General features: G+C 35.3%; 1 protein-coding gene across 5 annotated transcripts in view; it reads left to right on the top strand.

Annotated features, from left to right (window-relative positions):
- Positions 1 to 24932: 24932 nt before the first annotated feature.
- LOC145291442 (uncharacterized) overlaps positions 24933 to 25701 on the top strand; it is a 114476-nt gene continuing 113707 nt past the window's right edge. For 3 of the 5 annotated variants that reach the window (XR_013869417.1, XR_013869418.1, XM_080137287.1), the window contains exon 1: positions 24963 to 25211. Coding sequence is in view for 3 of the 5 variants with exons in the window: in XM_080137287.1 (XP_079993413.1) it covers positions 25163 to 25211 (49 nt within the window). In the remaining 2 variants the exon portion in view is untranslated. Of the gene's footprint in view, positions 25212 to 25701 lie in introns of all 5 variants that reach the window. The other 2 variants (XM_080137286.1, XM_080137288.1) reach the window with 2 other exon arrangements.

Raw genomic sequence — 25701 nt, 5'->3', positions numbered from 1 at the left:
TTATCGAAGGCCTTTGATATGTCGAGAACAATTGCCCTAGAAATGAAGCCTTTGTCGAGAGATTCGCTAATCCTATGAGATATAATCGTTAGCACATCTGCTGTAGATCTAGCAAAGTGGAAACCATATTGCATGTCACTAAGAAGGTTATTTCTGCTGAGGTGGTTGACTACTTCTCTATTTATTGTGGATTCCAGCAACTTACTCATGACACACAGGAGACTTATTGGTCTGTACTGAGAGGGGGGTGACTTATCACCTGAATTCTTAAATACAGGGCATACTGACGAGGTTTTCCAGGGTGTTGGAAAGCACTTCTCCTTAAGGCAACGCTTAAACAGTTTGGAAAGTATGGGGGCAAGTTCTGGTTGTAATTTTTTTACCACTATAATTGGAATACCGTCGGGACCAGTTGCTTTACTGGAGTCCAGGTTCTTGATTAGCTTGGCGACCTCACGCACAGATATTTGTATGTTGCATAGCGTGTTGTCTGTTATAGGAGGGAATATGGGGAGTTGATGGCCTTCGTCACACAGGGTAGAATTTGCCGCAAAGTTTTTGGCAAATAGTTTGGCCTTGTCAGATGCTGTCGAGATGACCTCTGGTCTATTGATAATGGTTGGGATAGAGCGCACGTTTCTGTTCAAGATCCTATTTGCTATTTGCCAGAACTGGTCGGAACCAAGCCGCTGCTCAGCTACTTTGGACTTAACGGATTGCACATATAGTTCTCTTGCATTTTTTATTACTCTTTTACAGTGGTTGCTGGCGGTTCTGAAAGCAGCTTTAGTTTCAGTGCATCTATTACGTTGGTAGCTATGGAAAAAGTGATTTCTGTGTGCGATGGCAGCAGCACATTCGGGGGAGAACCATGGCTGGCTGTTAGGTTTTTGTTAGAATTTTTTGGATGGTATGAATTGGTCTATGCCTACAAGTAACCATTCGGTCAGATCTGATACTATAGAGGACACATCCTTTTTAAACATGGAATGGAGAGGGAGATCAAATATGAATGTACGGAAGCTATCCCAGTTCACCATAGAGTATCAGTATACAGTACGGTGGAGAGGTACGTCTGTAGATTTATTATATTTCATTTTTATCTTAACTGATACGACGCAGTGGTCGGAGGATCCCAGAGGAGATAGAACGGAACATGAGCATAGCTCAAGGGAAGTGGATAGAAAAAGGTATAGGAGGCTTGCGAACTGACTGGTACTATCGGGCACACGGGTGGGCTCGCGGACAATCTGAGTGAGATTATAAGCAATGGCAAAATCATGACAGAACCTCCCCTCCTCATCAGTCTTATTTGAGTGGGTCAGCCATTCCACATTATGGACATTGAAGTCACCGCAAATGTGAATGTTAGCCGAGGGATGAGCAGACAGGATGTGGTCAATTTTTTCTGATATACTCTTAAAGACAGTAACTCCACTGTTGTGGGGGCGATAGAGGGCAAATATAAATGTGGTGGTGTAAGCAAGTGCAACCCGGAAGCACATATAAGGTAGATTAGGGTCTTCTCTGGAGATATCCCTGCCACATGGGAAGCCATCTTTAATGTAGGCACATATTCCATGCCCGTAGCGATCTTGGGGGTCAGATTTAGATGTTAGGTTAGAGTATCCTTTAATTATGAACTCATCTAGGGAGGTGGTCGGCCGTATTCCAGTTTCGCTTAGAAAGAATATGTCAGGTTTCGTCTCCTGTAATTGGGTTTCAACCTCTGGAAGGTTAGAACGTAGACCCCTGATGTTGGAGAAGGAGATATGGTAGTAGGGGTCTACGTAGGAGGATGGGGTTCTAGGTTTATTCGTGTTTTCTTTTTTGGGATATTTCATGTTGAGGATTTTGGGGTTTGTGGAACAGGTCAGCATACTTGGTTAGAGCAGAACAGAGAAGGAAAGTAAGAGAGGAAAGACAGGAAAAAAATTTTTTTTTTTTTTGTAGCACATGATAAGGTAACAATTACCCACTATTATGGCATCGAGAGGCCTCACCAGAGACTACTGCATGGTCCAGAATCCATTCACCAAATGGCAATACAGCAGCCCCAGTACTTTGCACCTGCTGATAGGACAACCTCCTTAGTGGTTATTCCAAGGTTCGAGTCCCTGACTATCAGGCGGTTAACGTCAGCCCAGATGAAAAGGTTTACCTCCAGCACCCTTACTAGTGACATGGCCGCAAGGACAGAAAATTTCCGACATCTCAGACTACTGTTCACGAAGTACTACCAACCTGGGAAGCAGCTTTTTCTTCACCCTTTGTCAGAAACATCACTTATTAGAAATGAGGACTGAGGGATAAAAAAGGAGAAGCGAGAGTTACTGGAGCTGCCGATAACACATCCACTGCATTATCTACTCTCCATTAAAAAAAACGGTAAGAGAGACTTATTTATATCTACTTAGTATAAGTCCTTTGCCCATTCCCAGTTTAGAATAGAATTTGACGATAGTCTCTCCTCCCATATTAATCCGTGGAAGTTTTTTTTTTTTTTTTTTTTTGCTTTTGGTTCCTCGCGATAGAACCTTCGAGATTAAACTTATAATTACCTTTCAATAATGCAACTTGTGAGGTCAGCTTATGTTTTTAGATTGGGGTCATCTTATTTAAAGGCTAGTTTAGGATAATACCAGACGTATTTAACAAAAAAAAAAATTTAAAACACGAGTAATAAGACATGATAGGTAATGTTAAGGAGTTTCAATTTTTAGTAAGACTGCAATAAGAGAACAAAGATAAATAAATAAATTATATATAATACACAAAAATTGGCAAAATTAAGACAGGATACATTTATGTCTAAATCAAAGTAAATTAGCCAAGAATACCTAAGAATAGTATTAAAACCTTTCTATTGTAAAGGAAACATTGAAATTGACCATAAGATGAAGTAAACTAAAACCCTAAAGGTCTGACAGGTCCCTGTACATTAAAAGTTTACAAGTTTCAGTTTATTAGCTTTCTTTGTATTTTATGTCTAATTTAAGGAAAAGTAGCCAAAAAGTGGTCAGAATAGTATTAACACCTTTAATAAAGGAAACATTAAAAATTGCCATAAGATGAAGTAAACTAAACCCTAAAAGTCTCACAGATCCGCATACATTAAAATTCCAATTTTCAATTTTTCAATGTATTAATGTAGTCTTTATTTTATGTATAAATCAAATTTTTCAATTTTTCAAGGTATTATGTTCGTCTCTATTTTATGTCTAAATCAAAGAAAATCAGCCAGATTTTTAATATACTTCTTTTCTTGCTCGTCCAATCAGAAGCCAGGTCTGTCATGTGACCGAGTTCATGAAAGTTAAAAACCAGCCACATGATGTCTTTATTTTTCTGGATCCTGGAGTAACAAGAACTCCACATAGAACGGAGCTGTCCTCAACTTCTCTCTTGGGACTGTTGCGGACCAGGATATTAATTCTAACTCGCTACAAAAGAAAATAATGAAATGGATGGAAGGAAGGAAAAAAAACTATTGCTGAATAAAATAAACATGTCGTTTATTTTCTGTTGAAAATAAATGGTTTAGGTGGAACACGTGTTCAGTTCAGTCGTTGACAACTACGCGCGTGGAAAAAGAGGAATAAAGTAGGGGAAAAAGAAATGGCAGTCCAGCATGTAGAAAAAGAAAGAGAGATAGAGAGGGTTGACCTCAGTAAAGCCGCATGTGCATGGTAGCAGTCAGCCACATGGAAGTGTCTTCAGGCCACAAGCTGTGGACGCGAACTTGTCTGGTTGACAAACCAAGGCAAAAGGGAAGAAAGAGGAAGTTGAACGTTGTTGTTGACTTTTATACCGGGGTCCGTGTTCTTACTGCGCATGTCTGGATTTCACTTAAAAGGAAGTGACGTCACCAATGTGTGCATGTTTGCGCATGCGCGAGCGTGCATGTGTGTGTACGTGGATGTGTATATACGTGCGTGTGTGTGCGTATGTGCGTGCGTACATGTGGGTGTGTGTATGTGAGGAAAAAAAACATGTTTGAACAGGACTCAACAAAACTCACCTGGCCTTCGGGCCTACGGTTCAACTAAGAGAGAGAAAGCAACCACCAGCAAAGACACACACACTCTCTCTCTCTCTCTCTCTCTCTCTCTCTCTCTCTCTCCTTGTCTTTTGGCATCGACAATTTATGAAATCGAGTGAAGATAATCACACACACACACACGCACACACACACACACACACACACACACACACATGGAGGTATAATTAGGTTTTAACGACTCAAAGAAATCTATATAACTACTAGCTACAAGAGACTGTACAAATTATTTTTTTTCAACAGATGTTAAGATAAACAGAAAACATACTTCCATCATTAATTATGCAAAAAAATAAATAAAGTGGAAAACTTTCTGTTATTAATGTTTGCTAAAAAATAAATACAATAAACTTCGCTGAAGTGTTAGCATATGCTGCATCTTAAAAAGTTGGTTCATGCTGACAATTAAATAAAATAAACGTCTAAAAATTAGTAAAAATAAATAAAATAATGAATGACGGCTTTGGGGGTGGGGTCAAGTAAGTAGGAACAACACAATCATTTGTGTAAAATAATTAATATTCGAGAAATTGTAAACAATAACAAAAATACCTGATACCAAATGCAGTAAAATTCAAGTATCTTTTATACGTGCTGAAACTGTATTTAAGTTATTTTTATTTCATTTCTTTTATTAAAAGTTGTCTTTCCGACAATTAACTGGTTGCATCTCGTTTAACCATTGGAGACTTCACTCTTAGAAAATTGTATAAAAAATCTATGACTATCACTAACTCTAAATTTGGGAGTGCAACTCGAACTTAGGGTTAGTGGTAGATAAGTCATTTGTTAGGTGTGTCAGAAATTTCGTGAAAAATATTGAATAATTCCACCCCGTTTTCCAAGCTTATAACTCCTCGAAAAATGTAATTCAAGCCCTAATGTTTTTTTTCAATTACAGGGGCAAGGACCAAGGTTTCATTAAAAAAAAAAAAACCAAAAAAAAAACCTGTTTTTTTTAAAAAGGTTTTAAACTTCGGACTTTACAGGTAAATTTCTAAAAAACACTTCTTTTTTTTGTTTTAAATTTGAATATATTATTTATTGATCTTTTATCTTCAATTTGTGATATATAACACTTTGGTGAGTAAATTAATTATTTACTTTTTAATAGAAATTTCAAAGTGGGAGGCGTGAATTAATTCGGCCCCCTGTCTTTCCAAGCTTATAAATATTCGAAAAATATAATTCAAACCGTAATTTTTCTTTTCAATTAAAGGAGCAAGGACCAAGGTTTCATTTAAAAAAAAACAACAAAAAAAAACAACGTGTTTTAAAAAAAAAAGGTTTTAAACTTGGGACTTTACAAGTAAATTTCTAAAAATCACTACTTTTTTGTTTTAAATTTGAATATATTATTTATTGACCTTTTCTCTTCAATTTGTGATATATAAAACTTTAGTGAGTAAATTATTTACTTTTTGATAGACATTTGAAAATGGGGGGGCTTGAATTAAAAAAAAACGTTTGTCTAAAATATTATATTCAGTTTATTGAAAAGAGCATAAAATTTTACATTGACCCTGAAAATATCGTAAAAATAGAATCAATAGAAAAATTTGGATAGATTTTTAAAGTTTAAAAATTGAAAATACTGAGCTCGTAAAATTCAATTAATTTCATTACTGCTTTTTTTTTTAAATAAAAAAAATTATACTTCTATTACTTTTAAAACAACTTTAATAGTTTATTTTGGAAGTATAATCCATAAAGAAAATAAGCAACCCACCTTTAAAAGAGAAATTACGAGTTTTTTATGTTTTATTAGCAGTTTCGTGTTAGGGGTGTCAAAAATTCCTACAAAAATTCTGATACAGATAATCATTTAAACTTCCTTACTCCTTAAGCGATAAGCGGACATTTGTTTATTATTATTTTTTTTTTATTCAGTGTGTAAAATCCACTTTGAACAACATATTTGGAAATTAGAAAAAAAAAACTTTGTTAAAAAAGCATGTTAAAAGTATTTAGGTTGGTAGATAATTAAATTCTACTGTGTTTGGTATAAGTTTTTTTTTTTTGCTGTTGTTTCTTGCTTTTTAGAATTTTTGATTAAGGAGGGGGGTAACTAAACTATGGAGGTTGGAATGCCCTCACCCTTAAATTTACTTGGAAAAATCGATTTTATAGCGAGATTTAAGAATGGTTAGCCGAAAAAAAGTTGAAAAAAAAAATAATCAATGAATAATTGTTACCAAAGGCAATAAATGCTACTTTTTTTTTTTACTTACATGAATGAGTTTATTTTATGTTTTAAAGTATTTTCAAGCGCTTTTCTTTATTTTTTTAATCTAAAATTGCGGATGTGTGGGTGCAAAATATCTCCAGATTTTCTAGAATTCCTCGCTAGATTTCAAACAAAATCTCCAGATCTAGCGGGAAAACCGCTAAATTGGAAACACTGGTCACGTGACGCAAGCGGTGATAAATAATTGTCCATAAATAAAAAAAATGGCCTATCGGTACAAAGAAAACCACCTATTTATTATAGAAAAATTAAGTATAATGCTATAATTAAAAAGAGATATATAGAAACACGCATGAGTACAGTAAACATATTATACCAAAATGTCGAAGCAATCATTTATTTAGTTATTTAGACTATTAATTACGAACGAACCAAGAGTTACATTTTTATATATATACTAGCTGTACCCTGCCACGCGTTGCTGTGGCTCAAATTGTCGCAATGGAAGAAGTTCCAAAATGAGAAAAAGCATGTTTCTTGTAGGTTTAATTTTCCATTTTGCATGGGTACACAGTTTTTGTTGTTCCATTTTCTTAGCTGATATAGAGATTTTCCGGTTGGGTGACTCTTGAATACGTAACATAAATTGTCCATGTGAAAAAACAGTCAGTGTCTAACTGTAAAACCCACAATTGTAAAGATTGTTCCCTGTGCTTTGTTGATGGTTATTGCAAATGACAATAAAATTGGAATGTGCAATTTCCTAGTGTAATGATGTATCCGGTGGAATCATAGGAATGCATGGAATGAAGATATATTCATCTGTGAGGGGTCCTGTTAAGATTGTTGTTTCTATGATATTGTTTGTTAATTTTTTTTACTGCAAGCTATGTGCCATTGCAAAGCTTGGATTGGTTTATATTTCACAACATGATAATTAGTACGCCAAATTTCAGTTGCAATACATGTGGTGGCATCCTTGGCAAATATAGCTGTTGGATAATTAACCACTTTATCTGCTTTCACAACAGTGTCGATGGATTTGTATTTGACTACCTCACTTGGAATTTTATATTGAATAATAGGATTAAGTTCATGGGCGTCTTTGTATTGACCTGCAAGAATAGCTCATTCACTCAGACAAGTGGAATTCTTATAATTTGAATATCTGCAAAAACCTTTTAAACTAACTATTCTTTTGATGAAATACAATTACAGAAATTACAGAAGTTAAAAGTCAAAGAATTTTGCTCTTAACTCTGATCAGCTGGCACTTTTTCGTACCCAATTTCCCACAAGTAATGCAAAAAATTTTGTGCAGATCGAACAGTCTGCAACTAGATATGCATATTTTGAGTTAAGTTTAATGTCTTCACATGGAGCAAAAAAGTAGAGTATTTGAGGCAAGCATTTATTTCATCTGCTGGTGTTGATTGAAGAATAACAGGTAACATTTGTCTGAAATCTCCTGCAAGCAATATTACTGCATTCCCAAATGGTCTGACATTGCCACGCAAATCTTGCAAGGATCGACCAAGAGCCTCAAGTGATTTTTTGCGTACCATTGTGCATTAATCCTAAACAATAAGTTTGTATTTCTGCAATATTTTTCCCCATATTGGATGTTTTGGAGATGTCGAACATGAGATTTTTGAAAAATTGAATGTTTTAAAGTAGAATAAATAATTCTTCTACTTGGCAGCAAGGTCGCAGGTATTCCTCATGCAGCAAGGGCTAAGGCTGTATCATTTTGTTACTAAATGGCTGCCAAAATCAATTTAATTAGAAAGGTTTTATCAGTTACTTCTGGTGCTTTTCAAGGTAGCAGTAATTTCCAAATAACTTTTATTCTCACAGTCAGTAAATTAGGTGACTAAAATAGGATTTATCCATGTTTGGACAATGTCTTATTCACTGTAATTAATTTAGGAGACTAAAATAGGATGAGGGATTAGAGATGGACAGATAGAGAGGAAGGTATATATATAGAAAAGAGAAAGTGAGAGGAAAATAGAGAAAGAGAAGGAGATAGAGAGATAAAGGGATTGATAGATAAACAGAGTGAGGCAGAGAGTTAGAAACAGAGAGAGATGAGGCAGAGGAAAGGAGAGAGATAGAGGGAGAGAGAGAGAAAGGGACTCAAAGAGAGATGGAGAAGGTGATATAGAGAGAAAGATAGATTGAGAGAGGGAAAGGGAGAGATGGATAGAGATATTAAGAGAGGAAGAGAGAGGGGGGAGAGAAACAGAAGATTTTTTTTCCTCGTTCAGTAGAGAAGAAATCTTTCGAGACTGAGGCAATTTTAATTTTTTGTTACTATCCAGAGTACCCCTTTTTTGGGGGGGGAGGGGGGCTAGACTTTTCACACATTAGAAACCGACCGAGTTATCTGTACTTTCACCTAACAAATTCATAAAAGAAAAAGATATTGTAAAATTTGAATTTAACATGAAAATACTATTTTTAAAAATAGCACGATAACATAAGTGCATAAGTGCCACTTTAGGTACTTCTTGTGCGTTGTTCAGTTCCATGGCGACCAGCATAATTATTTAATGGTCGCTCCTTTAGCCCCCCCCCCCAGTCAAGGCTAATGCATGCGCACGTAACATTTTTTTATTTACTGACGTTGGCTTAGTAACTAAACGATTTATTAATAATTTCGTAACCCTTAAACGCATGTCGGGAGATTTAAATTGATTTATTATTGTTGTAATGAAAAAAAAAGTTTCATTCAACACAAAACCAAAAACACATATTAATGATAAATGATTTATTATTCTAGTCATTGAAATTTACTAATTTTTAAATAAAAAAAGTTTTAAAAAAGTTTATAAAGAAATAGTTGTTTATGTGCGCATGTAAAAATGTTTGTAAAAGTGAGAAATTATTTTAATCATTTAAAAAAATTTCTTTCTTTTGTTTTTGTTTTATTTTTAGATTAGGTTCACCTTATAATCACCCCCAACCTCCTCATCTTAAGAACAGCTTTAAACATCACTTTTGGAAGGGGGGGGCTATTTGCAAAATTTAACTGATATTTTCGGGTGGATATGATGACAACTTGTCAGCATACCCACCCGAAAATACTATTTAAAAAAAAAAAAGGAGGGGTTCAGTTCCCATTGCAGAGAAGTAGATTTATTTATCAATAAAAGTTGCGGAGAAGTAAATTTATTTATCAATAAAAGTCGTCATTTAAAAAAGAAAATTGTGGAGGTGGACCTAAATGTAAATATTCACCCAAAAAATTATCCCGAAGTTTATTACAAAAACGTTTTGTTTTCGCACTATTCAACAATTTGTTCATCCGTGCATGTAAATTAAAAAATATTTGTAAAAGTGAGACGTTATCAGTAAATGAAATGATTTAGTTTTTTTTTTATTTATTTATTTATTTATTTTTTTTTTTTTACATTAGGTCCACCTCCACAAATGTTACGAACGGCTTTCAGAATAAACACCCTCAACCTCTCCATGTTAACAACGGATTTCGGAATAAACACCATGGGGGGGAATATTTACAAAATTTAACTGATATTTGTTGTCAACATACCCGCCCGCAAATACTATTAAAAAAAGTCGATAAAAGTCGTCATTTAAAAAGAAATTTAAAATCAAATGTTTGTAAAAGTGAGAAATTATTAATAAATGTTTAGTAACATTTTTCGGTGCGAATGCAGAGAGTGATCCGCGCTATTTTTTTAAATCGTATTTCCACGTTTAATTAAACTTTTATGATATTTTTTTTATTCAATTGCAAAGTTAAAGTACCGAATAGGTACAAAACACCCTCCCCTCCCCATGTTAAGAATGGCTTTTTAAATAATAACGTTATTATTTCAGCACGGATCACTCTCTGCATGAGTACCCATTTTTCTTTTAATATTCATAAAAAGTAAAACTTTTTTTCAAAATAAATAAATGCTTGTAAATGTGACAAATAGTCGTTTAGTTACGGCAACGTCAGTAAATAAAAGATGTTACGTGCGGGGTGGGGTGGGGGACTAAGGGAGCGAATATTATTTTTTTTCTGCTGGTCGCCATGGAACTCAACGCCCAAGGAGTACCAAAATGTAATTTCTTTTTGTCAAGTAAATAAATTTCGAGCAATTTTTGCAATAAATAATAGATAGCAACTTCGTTAATTTTACAACTCTCTCCAGCAGCATATTATAAACACCCTAACTTCCCCATGTTAAAACGGCTTTCGGAATGAACACCCCCAACCTCCCCATATTAAGAACGGCTTTCGAGGTTTATGGAAGTGTGTGTTTTTTTTTTAACATGGGGAGGTTAGGGTGTTTATAATACGTTGAGGCATGTCATAAAAATGAAACAGTTTACAAAAAGTTAAAACAAACTTTTTTATGTAAACAATGCCGTGAAAGAAACTAAACAATTAAAACGTAATGTTTCATGAGTGAAAAGCCTTAACATAAATAAAGGAATTTAAAATTAAAAAATTGTTAAGTACATAAATGAATTAAAATTTTAAAAATATGGGATTTTTTTTTGTGCTAATGCAGAGAGTGGTCCGCACAATTTTTTTAAATCGTATTTCCACGTTTAATTAAACTTTTATGATATGTTTTTATTCAATTGTAAGGTTAAAGTACAGAATAGGTACAAAACACCCTCCCTTCCCCATGTTAAGAATGGCTTTTTAAATAATAACGTTATTATTTCAGCACGGATCACTCTCTGCATGAGTAAGTTTTGTTTTTATTACTTATCTTGTAATTCGAGAGTAGTTGAAACGGAAGTTACCAGAAATAAAACCCGGCAGTCTCGCAGAAACGACTTCGAAAAATATTTATATTTTAATTAATATTTTTATAATTCGCAATGTAAAATTATTTTAATGACATGCAAACATTCATGGACTTTACAGATAGATTTTCTGAAAATTTCAATTAAATTGGTAATGTAGAAATATGATTATATAAACTTTGAACGAACCAAGAATGACATGTTTTTATTGAGATAGACACTAAGTCATGGACAATAATTTTAACATATAGTTTTTTAAACAAAGTCTCCTCATCAGCAAAGATATTGGGTGTTTTTTTTAAAGACACCAAAAATAAACCTAGCAAAGCATTATATATATATATATATATATATATATATCTTCTATAATATAAAGCTGAACATCTGTGTGTGTCTGGTCATGAATAGGCTCCTATATGGTTGACTATTATAGAAAACTGATCACATATAATAATAGAAGATTATCGAGACACAGGAATGGGTATCTTTGATCTGGCATAATTATGATTCATTAAAATTGTCGGGTCTGCGTACGTGCCTGGTCCACAAAGTATTGAAATAAAAGATTTAAAAAATTTTAAAAAGGTTTACAAGTGTTTTTAATATAGATGTACATAATAATATTTTGATAAGTATGTTTTAACTTAAATAGGGATGGTATAATAAAATTCTGGGGTCTGCGTTCGCGCCTAGCCTCCATAGAATGGAAATAGGCACAAACTTTAATAAAGACTTTTCATATCTATCTGCGTAAGTATACTTCAGTTTGAAGAAATATGGTATAATAAAATTATGAGGTGTCCGTTCGCACCTGACCTCCATAGAATGGAAATATGTCACAAAGTTTAACAAGGTTTTTTTTAATATAGATCCATAGAATATTGTGATAAGTGTTTCAGTGTGAGCAGGTATGGTATACTAAATTATGGGGTTTATCTATTTTATTTTTACTTTCATCATATTTTGCTTTGGTGTTGATAACCCCAAATTCGAAGCTATCTCTTTACACGCCTTCCTTTTCATAACCTATCATACTTTCATAAATCAGAGTCCATTTTCTGTAGGCTGTTTTTGAACCCAGTCAACGACGGGTACTTTTGCCAGTATATATATATATATATATATATATATATATATATATATATATATATATATATATATTGTACGTGTGTTTGTGAACATGCACGCGGAATGGTCTCTACCAAACTACTCTGTCAGTTTTAGGTCTACATACTTGAAACATGATATGTACGGAATTAGGACTTATGGAATAAATTCAATTAGGTTTTTATGACCAGTAAAAATAGCTACTAGGTACAAAAATTGAAAAAATTGAACTTGACGTAAGTCTAACTAATGTGTATCCTTTACAATGTGCAAATTTACATTCATACATTTAAGTAGATTAATTTGTAAAGCTTTGATATGTATATCATCTTAACTGAAATTGTAGCAAATAACGGCGGATACCTTGTTTTGTTTTGATTTCGATTCTAGCTGATGGCACACCAGTCATATTTAAAAAAATTTTTTGAAATCACTACCATATATAGGGTACAATATATACATATATAAGGCGTAATCACGTTGACGATCCGTTCCCATCAAATCACCAAAGTTAAGCGACGTTGAGCCTGGTTATTACTAAAATGGGCGACCAATCGGGGTATTCCGGGTGTTGTAGGAGAACGTCGACGCCTCCCTGCAAGAGTTGCCAAAACCTAACATTGTCATCTCCCCTAACGGGGATATACATGCGACTGGGGACCGTTTGTGAATTCAATTTCATACTCCCATGAAACTTCCTCCTTCGGAGGAAACCGGTTGAACCCAAACAATGTTAGTGCTGTTTCGCACATAGGGTATAATATAATAATCAATAAAGAATTGGCTCTATAATAATAAATACGATATATGCATAAATTAAAATATCATATTTAAGCATATTTTTGATTGGGCAACACCGGGTGGCTAGTTATTAGATAAATTATTCTTATTGTGTCTAAAATATATATTGCCTTCATATAAATAATTTTGAAGGTAGAGGGTTATTACGATATTTGATTTCAGAGCCTGCATTGTCAGAAAAGAAGGAATCTGATTGGTTGTAAGAGAAAGAATATGATTGGTTCGAAAATTACTAGATTCAGATATTCTCAGCCAATACGAGTTGGTTTTATACAGAATGATTATCGATAAGGGGGATAGGCCTAAAGTGAATTCAAAACAATTATTGTTGATTATAGGGAAGGAAAGCAGGCAGGGACAGTTTGGCGGAAGAAGGCTTGCCAATGCATACGTAGTGCCTGTTATGATGTCCTGTTATTTATTTCTCATTGAACGAACATCAATCATTCTTTAACTTTGAAATATCGCAGTTTATTTACTTGTGTTGGCAACATATGTGACAGAAGAAAGAATTGTCTGAAAGATTGAACAATTGAGAGCTGTACACAAACCCACGCTGAAAAAAAACAAAAAAAAACAAACTCTTTTGTGAAAATTAAAAATCGATATTTTAACCACATGCAATTTACATACATTCTACACAGTTAATTGTTGAAGAATTGTGAATATAACTACCACAATGAAGCTTTTTGTGTGGAAATCGCTCCAGACAAAGCATGAAGCCACTTGATTTAAATCGCTCCAGACAAAGCATGAAGCCACTTGATTTAAGGAGCTAAAACATACTACTTAAAGGTAAAAAAAAAAAAAAAAACTTGCTAATGATAAGAGTTAGAAAGAATATATTCTAACCTAGAAAACAGCAATTCTTCCCTCTTTGTCAGAAACATCGCTCATGGAATGTGAGGACTAAAGGAATAAAAAAAGGGAAGCAAGAGGTTGCCGAAAGTAAAGTATTAAATGGAGTAGATTCTGACCCAGACAAAAGAAAAGCTACTACTCCAGACAAGGCATTAACCCACTTGATGTAAGGAGCTAAAAAAAATATTACTTCAAGGTCAAAAAGTTGCAAATGATAAGTATTAGATGGAATAGATTCTGATGCAGAAAACAGCAATTTTTTACCGCTTTGTCAGAAACATTGTGCCTTGTTTGGGTCGATTTCCATTAGAAAAAATGCCATAGCACTAAAAACACAGACAATATGAAGTTGGCAGTAAAGTCACTAGAGTCATCGAACATGACAATCGAGCCACAACAAAGTTAAATGCCGTGATGATACACCTCACGTTCAGTGTCATCAACATTCGCCAAACGAAAATGACCCTGAAAATAAAAAAAAGCATTTTTCAATATCAATGTTAAATTGACAGTTCACATATTTACATCCTCAATCTTAAGATCGATATGAGTGCACAAATAAATTTATTTTATGTATATTCCGCAAGATGTTTCTTCTCCATGTAAACAGAAATGGAAATCCAATAGATAGATCACTTAACCCGGTTTCCCACCATCGTGCCATGTCACATTGGCTTCAAATCTACCATTATATAAAAATCACTTTGTGTGTGTGAGTGAGAGTGTGAGAGTGTGAGAGTGAGAGTGAGAGAGAGAGATAAAGAGAGATAAAGAGAGAGAGAAAGTTCCTCATAGGTTCCAAAACGGCCGCGCCTGTCTTTTGCAAATTTCACACAAAGCTAATTTATATGCCTGGGAGTGTTCTTAGATATGTTTTGTACAGAAATTCATCCGATAAGTATTGCAAATAAAAAAAATCCAATCTTAAAAATAGCTTTTCTCTCTTATAGATAAAAAGAATAATTTTTACAAGGAAATATTTTACATTACACCGGCAATGGGAGATAATAAAATTTCAGCAAATCATTTCTTCTTTAAAAAAACAACAGATTTATTATAATCTGGAGATATAACTTAGTGGTAGAGCATTCAACTACAGATCGAATGGTACCCTGTTAAAGCCGGGTGTACCTCACCATTTTATTTTAATTTTTTTATCAATGAGTTCAATTTACAAATAAAGATGGGGTACCATTTAAAATCGCCACAAATCATTTCTTTGTTTGTATATTTTAAAATTAAACATTAATCAGAAGTAATTTTTCCAGAGCATTTATCATCCACTTCTAATATCAGCTGAGTGATATTGTAAACAAACACGATGGAATTTGATGAACGACATTATCATTATTATTTTTTTGGTATTTTTTATGACCTGCCCCAGCATAGTATAAACACCTCCCAACCACTCTATGTTAAGAACGGCTTTTGGAATAAACACCCCCATACCTCCCCATGTAAAGAACGGCTTTCAAGGTTGGGGATGTTTATTTCGAAAGCCGTTCTTAACATGGAGAGGTTGGGGTGTTTATAATACGCTGGGGCACATCATAAAAATTTACCATTTTTTTAATTTTTAATTTAAAAAATTTTTTTTTTTTTGCGAATTATTCCACCGGCCAAATTATTCCGCATAATATATAATAATCAATAGAGGATTGATTCTATAATAATACATACGCAATCTGCATAAATTAAAACATCATGTTTCAACATATTGTACAACCGGGTAACGTCAGGCTGCTAGCTAGTATGTTATTGGCTTTCATCTATCGGAGTTACATGTATTGATAAATACTAACTCACACATTATTACTTATGTGATATCGATGCTTGAATATCAAAAAGAGAAGAAAAAAATGAAGCATGCATGCCCCCCTGTGAACGAGGCATTAAAAAAATTTCAGTATTTCTCCCCCCCCCTCTCCATTTAGCCCCAAAAGTCCCCAGGGACGTCAAATCCTGGTGAAAATGACCAAACGATGCAGTTTTAGACCTTAACATATGTAAATTTGAGTTCTGTACCATGAAAAAAAAGATATGACTAAGTCCATCATTGCCCCCACCCCCCATTTAACCCCAAAAGTCCCCAAGGCCTTAACATATTTAAATTTGAGTTCAGCACCATGCAAAACTGCTAAATAGACATACACAAAAAAATGTGGGACAAATATGGTAAAATAGTCCCCAAAATGGAGTGTTTTTATTAGCCCTAAAAGAGCCTTTGAGGCACACCCAAGAGTTATCGTGAAGTATAGACAAACAAAATTATATAGAAATCAGTTAGTTACAACTTTCCAGAAAGTTTTATAAAAATCCAAGGCATCAATTTTTTTTTAATAAGCACAAAAGTGTTAATTTTAGCCATCTTAACCTGAAAGGCACCCAGAAAATCCGTTCTGCTACTTTTTTACTCATATTATGTTTAATGTTTGTGCAAAATTTTTAAAAAAAAATCCAAGTCATAGTTATTGAGAAAAGTGCAGACAGACGAACAGATGAACAGAGGAATGGACAAGGGTGAATTTACAGGTCCGCCCTCCTTTTGTCGGGTGACTAATAAAATATATAATAAATCATTTAAATTGTTAAATATTTTGAATTTTCGATTATAATAAACATTTGTAAGTATTATTAATCATTCATTTAAATATTTATATTTTTGTGATAGGTGTACCACAAAAATTAAGGAACTAAATTGTGTGCCACCATATAAAAAGGTTGGGAACCACTGATTAACTCAATGAAATGCATACTGACAGCATATAACAAAACTAAAATAAACTACTATGATACCACAGATATTAGTTTTAGATATAAGTAATCTATATGGCTAGACACTCAATTTTTTGTAGCCATCACTCTAGGATGAGCGCTTTAATCAGAGAATGCTGATGATGCTATTAAGACTTAGTTTTGCAAGACCAGTGTGCTCCTTCATTAGGGGCACTGGTTTTCTTTATCCCACTTTCCGATCTTATGTCACATTTTTTCGTGGTAGGAGATAGGTAAATACCATGAAATGCATACTAACAGCATATATCTTGCAATTCTGAATTTTTTAGATTTTTTTTTTTTTTACATGGAGGTCACCACTTTATCAAGGCCCGGAGGCCACTCAGGGATAAGGGTTATTGCGTGTACAGTAATCAATGAGATAGTATTGTAGTAATCATTAGTGTTGGAGATTTAATAGAGTGTCTTACTTAAGAGGGCGGTTTGTCAGGAATTTGTTTATGCTGGACTTGAAGACATCCAAGTTGTAGTCAGGTGGGAAACAGGCAGACGGAACAGAGTTCCACAGTCGTGCATTTCTGAGAAAGAAGCTCTGCTCATGGATTCTACGTTTTGATTTAGGCACAGATAAAGAGTGGGGAAAATTATTGACAGTAGTTTCAGCCAGTCGGGTGTTTCTCATGAAAGATTGGCGAGGGGGGACGAGAGATTGGAGCTCAGATGAGCATTTGCCATGAAAATAACAATAAAACAAAGACAGGCTTGCAACGTCTCTTCTGTGAGAGAGAGGCTGCAGGGAAGAGAAAAGGGCATCTCCCACTAAGCTACAAAGTCTATTTTGTACTCTGTTAAGGCAGGATAGGCTGTTTTTAGCAGCTCCTGCCCAGATGTGGCAGCAGTACTCCATCCTTGGACGTACTTGGCTTTTATACATTACATTATTGCATTAGTAGTGAGATATCTTCTGGAGCGGCAGAAGGATCCCACCATTTTCCCAGCATCCTTGACAACAGACCTGATGTACGTGTTCCATTTCAGAGCAGGAGTAAAGGTCAAACCCAGAAGCTTGTCAAAACATGGAGCCTTCCCAAGACGAGAGCCATCCATTTCAATTGATGCCAGATGGGGATCAGAGCGTTGATGATGTAAAGATAGAAGCTTGGTTTTGGATGCATTAAAAGTAACCAGCCACCTCTTTCCCCACTGTACCATGCTCTCAAGATCAGAAGAGAGAGAATTAGAGAGAACCTTGTCATTTACGGCCTTTGATGTGTTGCCATAGATGACCGTGTCATCAGCATAGATGTCAACGAATGATTTAAGTATGTGTTTTGGGAGATCATTGATGTAGATCAGGAAGAAAGTTGGGCCCAGGATGAACCCCTGAGGGACTTCAGTATTAATACTGTGGGCCTCTGATTTCTGCACATCAACCACTATTAACCTAGCGGAGAGAAATGATTTAATGATTGAGAAAACATTACCAGTGATACCGTGGCTGGAAATCTTGTGAAGTAGGCCCTTATGCCATATCTTATCGAAGGCCTTTGATATATCAAGAGCAATTGCCCTGGAAAGGAAGCCTTTGTCAAGAGATTCACTAATCCTATGAGATATAACCATTAGCACATCTGCTGTAGATCTTGCGGAGTGGAAACCATATTGCATGTCACTAAGAAGGTTATTTCTGCTGAGGTGGTTGACTACTTCTTTATTTAATATGGATTCCAACAACTTACTCATGACACACAGGAGACTTCCTGGTCTGTACTGAGAGGGAGATGATTTTTGACCTGAATTCTTAAATGCAGGACATACTGATGAGGTTATCCAGATGAGATGTATGTTGATTAATCGGACTATTATTCTCATCTTGGGTGTTATTCAAACGATTCGGTCGCTGCAACCAGCGACTTTTTTTGGATGTTGAAAATATGCTTCTTTTTCTCTATTAAGGAAAAGATGGTGGACTCTGCATGACAAGAATTCGAACCTTGGGTTTGAGGGTGGGTCTGTAGATCATAAAGAAGGTTCAATCTTCAGGAGTCACTAAGATATTTTTAAAGCTTTCCCATGACTCAATTTTTCAGGATATTTGTACTAATTGTTAATATTAGTAAAAAAAATGTTTTACAAAACAGAAGATCGATACCCATATGTAGAAGTGTAAGCCATGTTTAGTTTCAGAACAGTTTCCGATGGTTCATTGTTCTAAACAAGTCTTGACAGGTGACTAGTTTGCAGTAGACTGTTCCACAGAGCAAAATATTCTTACCGTGTCTAGACGAAAAAAAACATGCATAATTGCTACAGAAAAGGTTTAATATTCATGGAGCAATTCTGGTTTCTGATTGGTTAGTAGCAGAACGTGAATTAATTCGATTCGTCAGTTCCTAGCAGCATCGTTTATAAATAGAATCGCCCGACTGTGTAGGATCATACCCCATTACTCTCTTGGGATGATGGGGTGTGTCTCCTAGCGGCTTCGGCTGCAGAGAGACAGGGTAGTACAAGTCAAGGATTCGTCACTTGACACTCAGCCCAACAGGTGAGGGGCCGGGAACCGGCCCAGCACCTGTTGGACTGAGGTACACCGCCTGGGTAATACCTAGGAGGTCCAGCCTCCCAGGCCATGCCACCGGGCTTTCCGGTGGGGCAAGTTTATTGCTTGCTGCCTGAGGCGCCCCGACCGGGGAATGCCGACGGGGTTACTCGGGCAATTTTTAAAATTGCAGGAGTGCCCCTCCTTTAGGGGAGCCTGCGGGTATCCCACTTTCCAAGCCTTGTGCCAAATATTGCCGATGTGGGCGGCAATTAAATATATACCCCATTATGAATCAAAAATGTTGCAATATTTTTGATTCAATCAGTCGGCATCTTGCCATTTCAAAAAGTGTCCGCCGCACTCTTTCAGCAGTTTTGGTGTGGTGATCTAAGAGCTGATTTTTCATGCTTGATATGATGATTAATTAGTATTTGTTCAAAGTCTTTATTGGTGAATTCCATACCGTTGTCAGAGCGAATACACTTTACTTCACCGTAGGGAACCATGTCGGCTAGTATTTTTTAGTTGCTAGCAGGGCATCAGATTTGTTCTTTAAAAAGTAAACCATTATTAAACCTGAATGGTCATCTACGAAATTCAACACATACCTATAATGTTCTCTGGCCATCGGTTCCACGGGACCATTCAAGTCACAATGCACCATTGATAGGATATTTTTGGCCTTCTTGTCTGGTATTTTGCTTTGATAGTTTGTCATTTTCCCTTGCATACAGACGTCGCAGTTGAAGTTTTTGATGTTTGTATTTTCATTCCATCAACTACAGTCGGCAACTTTTTGATATCAGGAATATTGCAATGTCCAAGAATTTTATGCCATGTCTGTAGATCATGGCAGGTGGTTTTCGATGGAACTACACTATTTAAATAATATAGTCTTCCATTTTCTTTAATGTCGAATACAGTTCCATTCGGGTGTACCAGTTTTGATTTATTGGGGCTAAAGTTTATATTTGCACCTTGTTTTTTGGCAGTTTGTACAGAAAATATATTTTGTTTAAATTTTGGGATTAGAAGAGCGTTTTTTAGAATACAGAAACATAGTTCACCTTTATTGTTCTTTAGCGAGATTTTCCTTGGGAAGGAGATGGCGTGTCTCCAAAAATGGAGACTATTAGAATTAACCACAAGAAAAGAAACCCACTTTCCATTCATCTGAGTTCGACACCTGGAAAGTGAAATAAAACTAATATAAAACCAACCATCGTTTTTGGAGTGAAAAGCATTTTGTCCAATAGGTTTCCAGCTTCCGCTCCAAGAACAGATGAAACCCAGGCGGATTACAAGATCAACGATGTAGTTGAAAATAAGGTGTGTCAAATACATGTAAGACACACACACACACACACACACACACACACACACACATACACACACACATATCCGCATAAGATCACGGAAAGAACTCAAATAGGTCATGAATAGAATTTGGGTTCAGATAGTGAAGAGCCACTATAGACATATAGTGTCACGTCACACAACACGTATAGACTGTGAACCTTCCGTCACAAGTACATATCTCTGTATGATGATATGGTACATCATTATGCAACATACGTTCATGTTGGACATAACAAATGGAAGTATGTTTTGCATGAATGTTGATTTTCTCAAGAGAAGTTATTCTTCATGTTATCATAAGAAAGAGGGAAAAAAACACTAAATCAGGGTTTCATATTTGCGTTTGGAAATATGATTTTTAGGAATAAAATGATCTTATAAGAATCGCAAAAACGACTATTTTGTTAACAAACTAACCGGAAAGGCTACATCATGATTAGTAGTTTCTTCCCCAGAACCGCTAGACTCTGGAATTCCATCCCAGGTTCCTGCTTCCCTAACTGTACTGACATGCAGAAGTTCAAGTGTAACGTGAACCGGTATCTTGCTGCCCAAATCCCAACATAGTGTCCCAGTAGTTGCTCCCCCTGATAGTAGCCCCCTACACCAAAGTGGCAATGTGCCTTGTTTGGGGTGAAAATGTAATAAAAAAAAAAGGTAGAGATATCATGTTGTGATGACGATATGAGAGAAAAAAAATGTTCATGGCTAACAAAAATAACGTCATCATTTTCATAAGCAACTAAACATTATGTGCAATAATTCACTTTGATGGCAGTGCTGTTTGTAGTAAAGAATTATGAATGAACAAAAGAGCTTACTACAGAATTCTACTATGACATTTGTTGACTTGTGTTTTGACAGATAGGAAATAGACATATGAACTTATTGGTGATGTATGCAAGACACGGATTCCAGGCTTACCAAAAATAAAGCTGAATGAAAAGAAGAGATTTGCTGTAAAAGCACTGTCACATCACGTGCCTCGCTCCACCAATCAAAGCGTAACATTTGGTGGTGACATATTTGCTATTTTGTTAGCTGTTGCAGAAATATAAGCATCATCGAGTAGCGAATATTTGTTACAATGAAGCTTAGTACTGTGTTTACGGGTGATAGAATCAAGGAGAAAAAAGACACGATGTTGAGTCGTTAATGAATTTTTTTTTTCTTGCGACATTATATTGTCATGCATTTTTTCCTATCTAAGCAGATAATTTCTAATTTTTCTGAAGCGTATATGAACGAAAAGAGCCAGTATTGACATAATAATAGCAGTTTGTTTCTGCATAACGAAACGGATCTGTAAAAAAAAAATGTACCGAAATTTTAGCATGCTGGAGGAGCTGTTTTGCATGAAAAATAAATATTTGGATCTTGCAATATAACTATACTGTCATTCTTATATATATATATATATGTAAAGTAGTAGCATGTGTGTGTGTGTGTGTGTGTGTGTGTGTGTGTGTGTGTACAACTCTCCTACGGCCCATATCACTGAAGCGATCATAACCAAACCTGGCATGATGATGGTCCCCCACCCAAGGATAGTGCTCACCATTTTTCCAGGTGAAGGTTAAAGGTCAAGGTCACAGTCTATGTATAACTCTCTTACAGCTGACACCACTAAACCAATCATATCCGAACCTGGCATGATTATATTCCCCCACCTAGGGATGGCGCACATCATAAAGGTCAAGGTCATAGCCTATGCATATATATTCTCCTACAGTCCACACCACTGGACCAATCATGACCAAACCTGGCATAATGACGGTCTCGGAGCTAGGGATGGTGTACACTATTTTTCAAGGTCAAATGCAAAGGTTAAAGTCATATATGGTGCAGCTCTTCATAAACTCCTCCACCTAGAGATGGTGAGGAACCCCAACTTAGTGTGCATTATCCCGAAGTGGAGGAGTTTATGAAGGGAGGTTGCCAGTGATAAATATTAAAGATGGCGGACAGAGATATACCGTCCTTGTTTCTTCATAAAATTTTATTTTCTAAATTTAAAAAAAAAACTGCTTAATCAATTTACGTAATTTTTGGAGTATGATATTTCCGTTCTGCGACAAGTACGTGCGTCATAAAGACTTTTTTTTGTATTTTTGTTTTTTTTTTTAAATTAGGTTGAATTCTGAATAAGCACCGAAAATTTAAAAACTTAACCCTTTTTGAAACCTGTTTAAACATTCTAAATGTCAACGTATTGATTTCTGTAAACATGCAGAACTCGTGATATTTGAATAGTTCAACTCATCAATCATAATCTATAAACAATCCGAAATATAAGAAACAAATATTCGCTTTCATATTTAACTAGCGGGGGTGCCCGGCGTTGCCCGGGTGTGGTGAGGTGGGGGGGGGTAAATCAAAAGAAAATGGAAAATAAAGATTGAGTGAACCTAATAATCCTGTTTAAATATTATAACTTTTTTATTAAAATCGGAAAAACAAAAACAAAACAAAAAAAAAACAACGAACGTGATACAAAATAAAGAAGAAGCGAACAAAAACGAAATGGCATAAATAAAGCTGTTTTAATGTTAAAAATTCTTTTAAAAATATTTTGAAAAAAAGAAACAAACAACCGAAAAAATAGCATAAATAACCCTGTTTCAATATTAAAACTTTAAAAATCGAAAAAAGAAAGACATATTTCATATCTCGGCTCGAACGTGCAATCTTAATATAACGACTGATCTATGGTCGCGTGAGCGAAGTTTTTTCGTGTTTTTTATATTTAAACTAATTCGAGAAAGAACTTTTTTGCGCATGCGTGTTTGGCTACATTGTCATAAATGAGCGAATTTTTGCTACCCCGCCATGTGGAAAAGTGGCCAGTTGAGGATGAAGGAATTAATGTTTTTAATCAATTTTTTATATTTGTCGTCTGAAGGCTCGCGCTTCAAAACGATACTGACCTCGTGAAAATCCGTCGCCTCTGTCGAAAGTTTTAAACATGCATACATACATACATACATACATACATACATACATACATACATATATTTAGACAGATTTTTTTTCTTTTATATTAAAGAAGATTATTTTTAGTAAAGCTGAGTTAATATATATATAGCTGTTTCTCTAAGGTTTTTTTAATCATATATTTTAATCACGCAAAATGCATATTATTAGGTTGGTGCAAAAATAATGTCGTTTTTGACGTTCAACTTTAAAAGATTATAACTCCTTTCACAATAAACCTCCTTAATCGAAATAAGAACCATTAGAATCGACACATTTTTGCCAACGATAAACAAGTTTATTTATCTCATTAACATAGAAATCTGGAGTTCTGGAAGTGATGAAGTCATTGAAGGTCGATTCCTCATCATCTCGGCTTTTGAAGCATTTTTTGCGCAGGAAGTTGTCGAGATGCTTGAAAAAGTGATAATCGGTGGGCGAAAGGTTCGGTGAATATGGCGGATGAGGCAGAGTCTCGTAGCCTAATTCGTTCAGCTGAAGGATCAGTTGAGCAACATGCGGGCGAGCGTTGTCATGGAGGAGAATTGGTCCCTTCATATTGACCAATCTCGGGCACAAATGTTGGAGCTTCTGGTGCATTTTGTCAATTTGTCGGCAGTACTTCTCCGCCGTAATGATTTTGCCTGGATTCAAGAAGCTGTGATGGATGAGACCGGCTCCAGACCAAACAGTCACCATAACCTTTTTTTGGTGCAATTTCGGCATCGGGAAGTGTTGTGGAGATTCTCCGACATCCAACCACTGTGCCGAACGTCGCCGGTTCTCGTAGAGGATCCACTTCTCATCACACGTCACAATCCTCTCGAGAAATGGGTCGTTTTTGCTGCGTATAAGGAGCGTAGAAGACACCTCAAAATGACGACTTTTTTTTAATTATCGTTCAATTCATGCGGCACCCATTTATCACAACGTTTTTGACTTCCCTATTTGCTTTAAATGGTCGACCTCGAGTTCAACAACAACTTCTCGTGTGGTTTTGTGTGCATCAGCTTCAATTAAGGCTTTCAAAAATTTGTTATCAACCGCAGTCGGCTGGCTACGGCCGGTTACGGCCGTCTTCATCTTCGAGGCTCTCGTCACCATTGCGAAATTTCTTGAACCACCGTTGTGTCACACGTTCGTTAATGGTTCCTGGCCTAAACGTATCATTGATATCACGATCTGTCTCGGCAGCTTTTCGGCCTAGTTTGAACTGGAACAACAAAATCGTGCGAATTTGAATTTTGTCTATGCTGTCAAAAAGCCTGCAAAAAATGAATGTATAGATTTGAGAACGGTAACGAATAAGACGATTCGATGGAGCGAAAAATGCGCTTCAAAATGATATATAACATGGCTATATATATATATATATATATATATATATATATATATATCAATGAATTAATTCAGAAATCATATATAAAAGTAACATATGTGAGAAAACGATATTGTTTTTGCACAACCTATAAAATATTCATTGGTTTGAGAATATTTCAATTGTTTTGATAAGCTTTAGTTTGCAGTTTACTTACAGATTTACATACAGTCGCAGAAGCCATATTCATCTAGCCTCGTTTTGAAAAATAAAAAGAAGTTACACCCTGAAAAGATCAGCTGACGGTCTTGGCAACCAATGAATGCGATTATAATTGAGACTGCATATAAAAAGCCTGTAGGACCCTGAAAGCATTTTATACTAAAAGAGTTCTCGTTTCTCGGTCTGCGGATTCGCCTACTTACACAATTTCATTAAAATATGATACGAATCTTTATTGTCGGATATCTTTTTGCCGGCGCCGTGGCAGGTAAAGCAACACCTTTTTGGTTTTTTTTTTTTAAATTCAAATTGGCACTTATGGTGGCAATTAAAAGTAAAGAAAATACGGAAAATTTTGTATTATGTACTTACTAAAGGCAGAACGTCGAGCGAAGATGTCATATTCCAAAAATTACGTAAATCGATCAAGTAGTTTTTGTTTTAACTGAGATAATATAAAATTTACGAATTTTAGCGATTTTACTAATAAACTGCAGCAAGCATAAAACTGATTTTTGATCTCGATACTTCGATTTGAGTTGTCTCCCTTTTATTTATTTCATCAGATTTCATCATGCCTTACGAAAACACTACGACTTGCTTAGTCGTAAAAATTGCTTTTCTTGAATAAAAAAAACAAACCTATTTGATCAAATGACGTAATTTTTGGAAGATGATATCTTCGTTCTGTAACACCCCTTTTTTATTTGAAAATATTTATTCTCTGTGTACATGTTTTTAATATTTCTTCAAATCCT

This window comes from Euprymna scolopes, chromosome 12 (genome assembly GCF_053919585.1).
Source record: "Euprymna scolopes isolate OS-2025 chromosome 12, ASM5391958v1, whole genome shotgun sequence".
NCBI classification, from domain to species: domain Eukaryota; kingdom Metazoa; phylum Mollusca; class Cephalopoda; order Sepiida; family Sepiolidae; genus Euprymna; species Euprymna scolopes.
The sequence above is the reverse complement of the archived record's forward strand: the minus strand, read 5'-3'. Positions and strand labels throughout refer to the sequence as shown.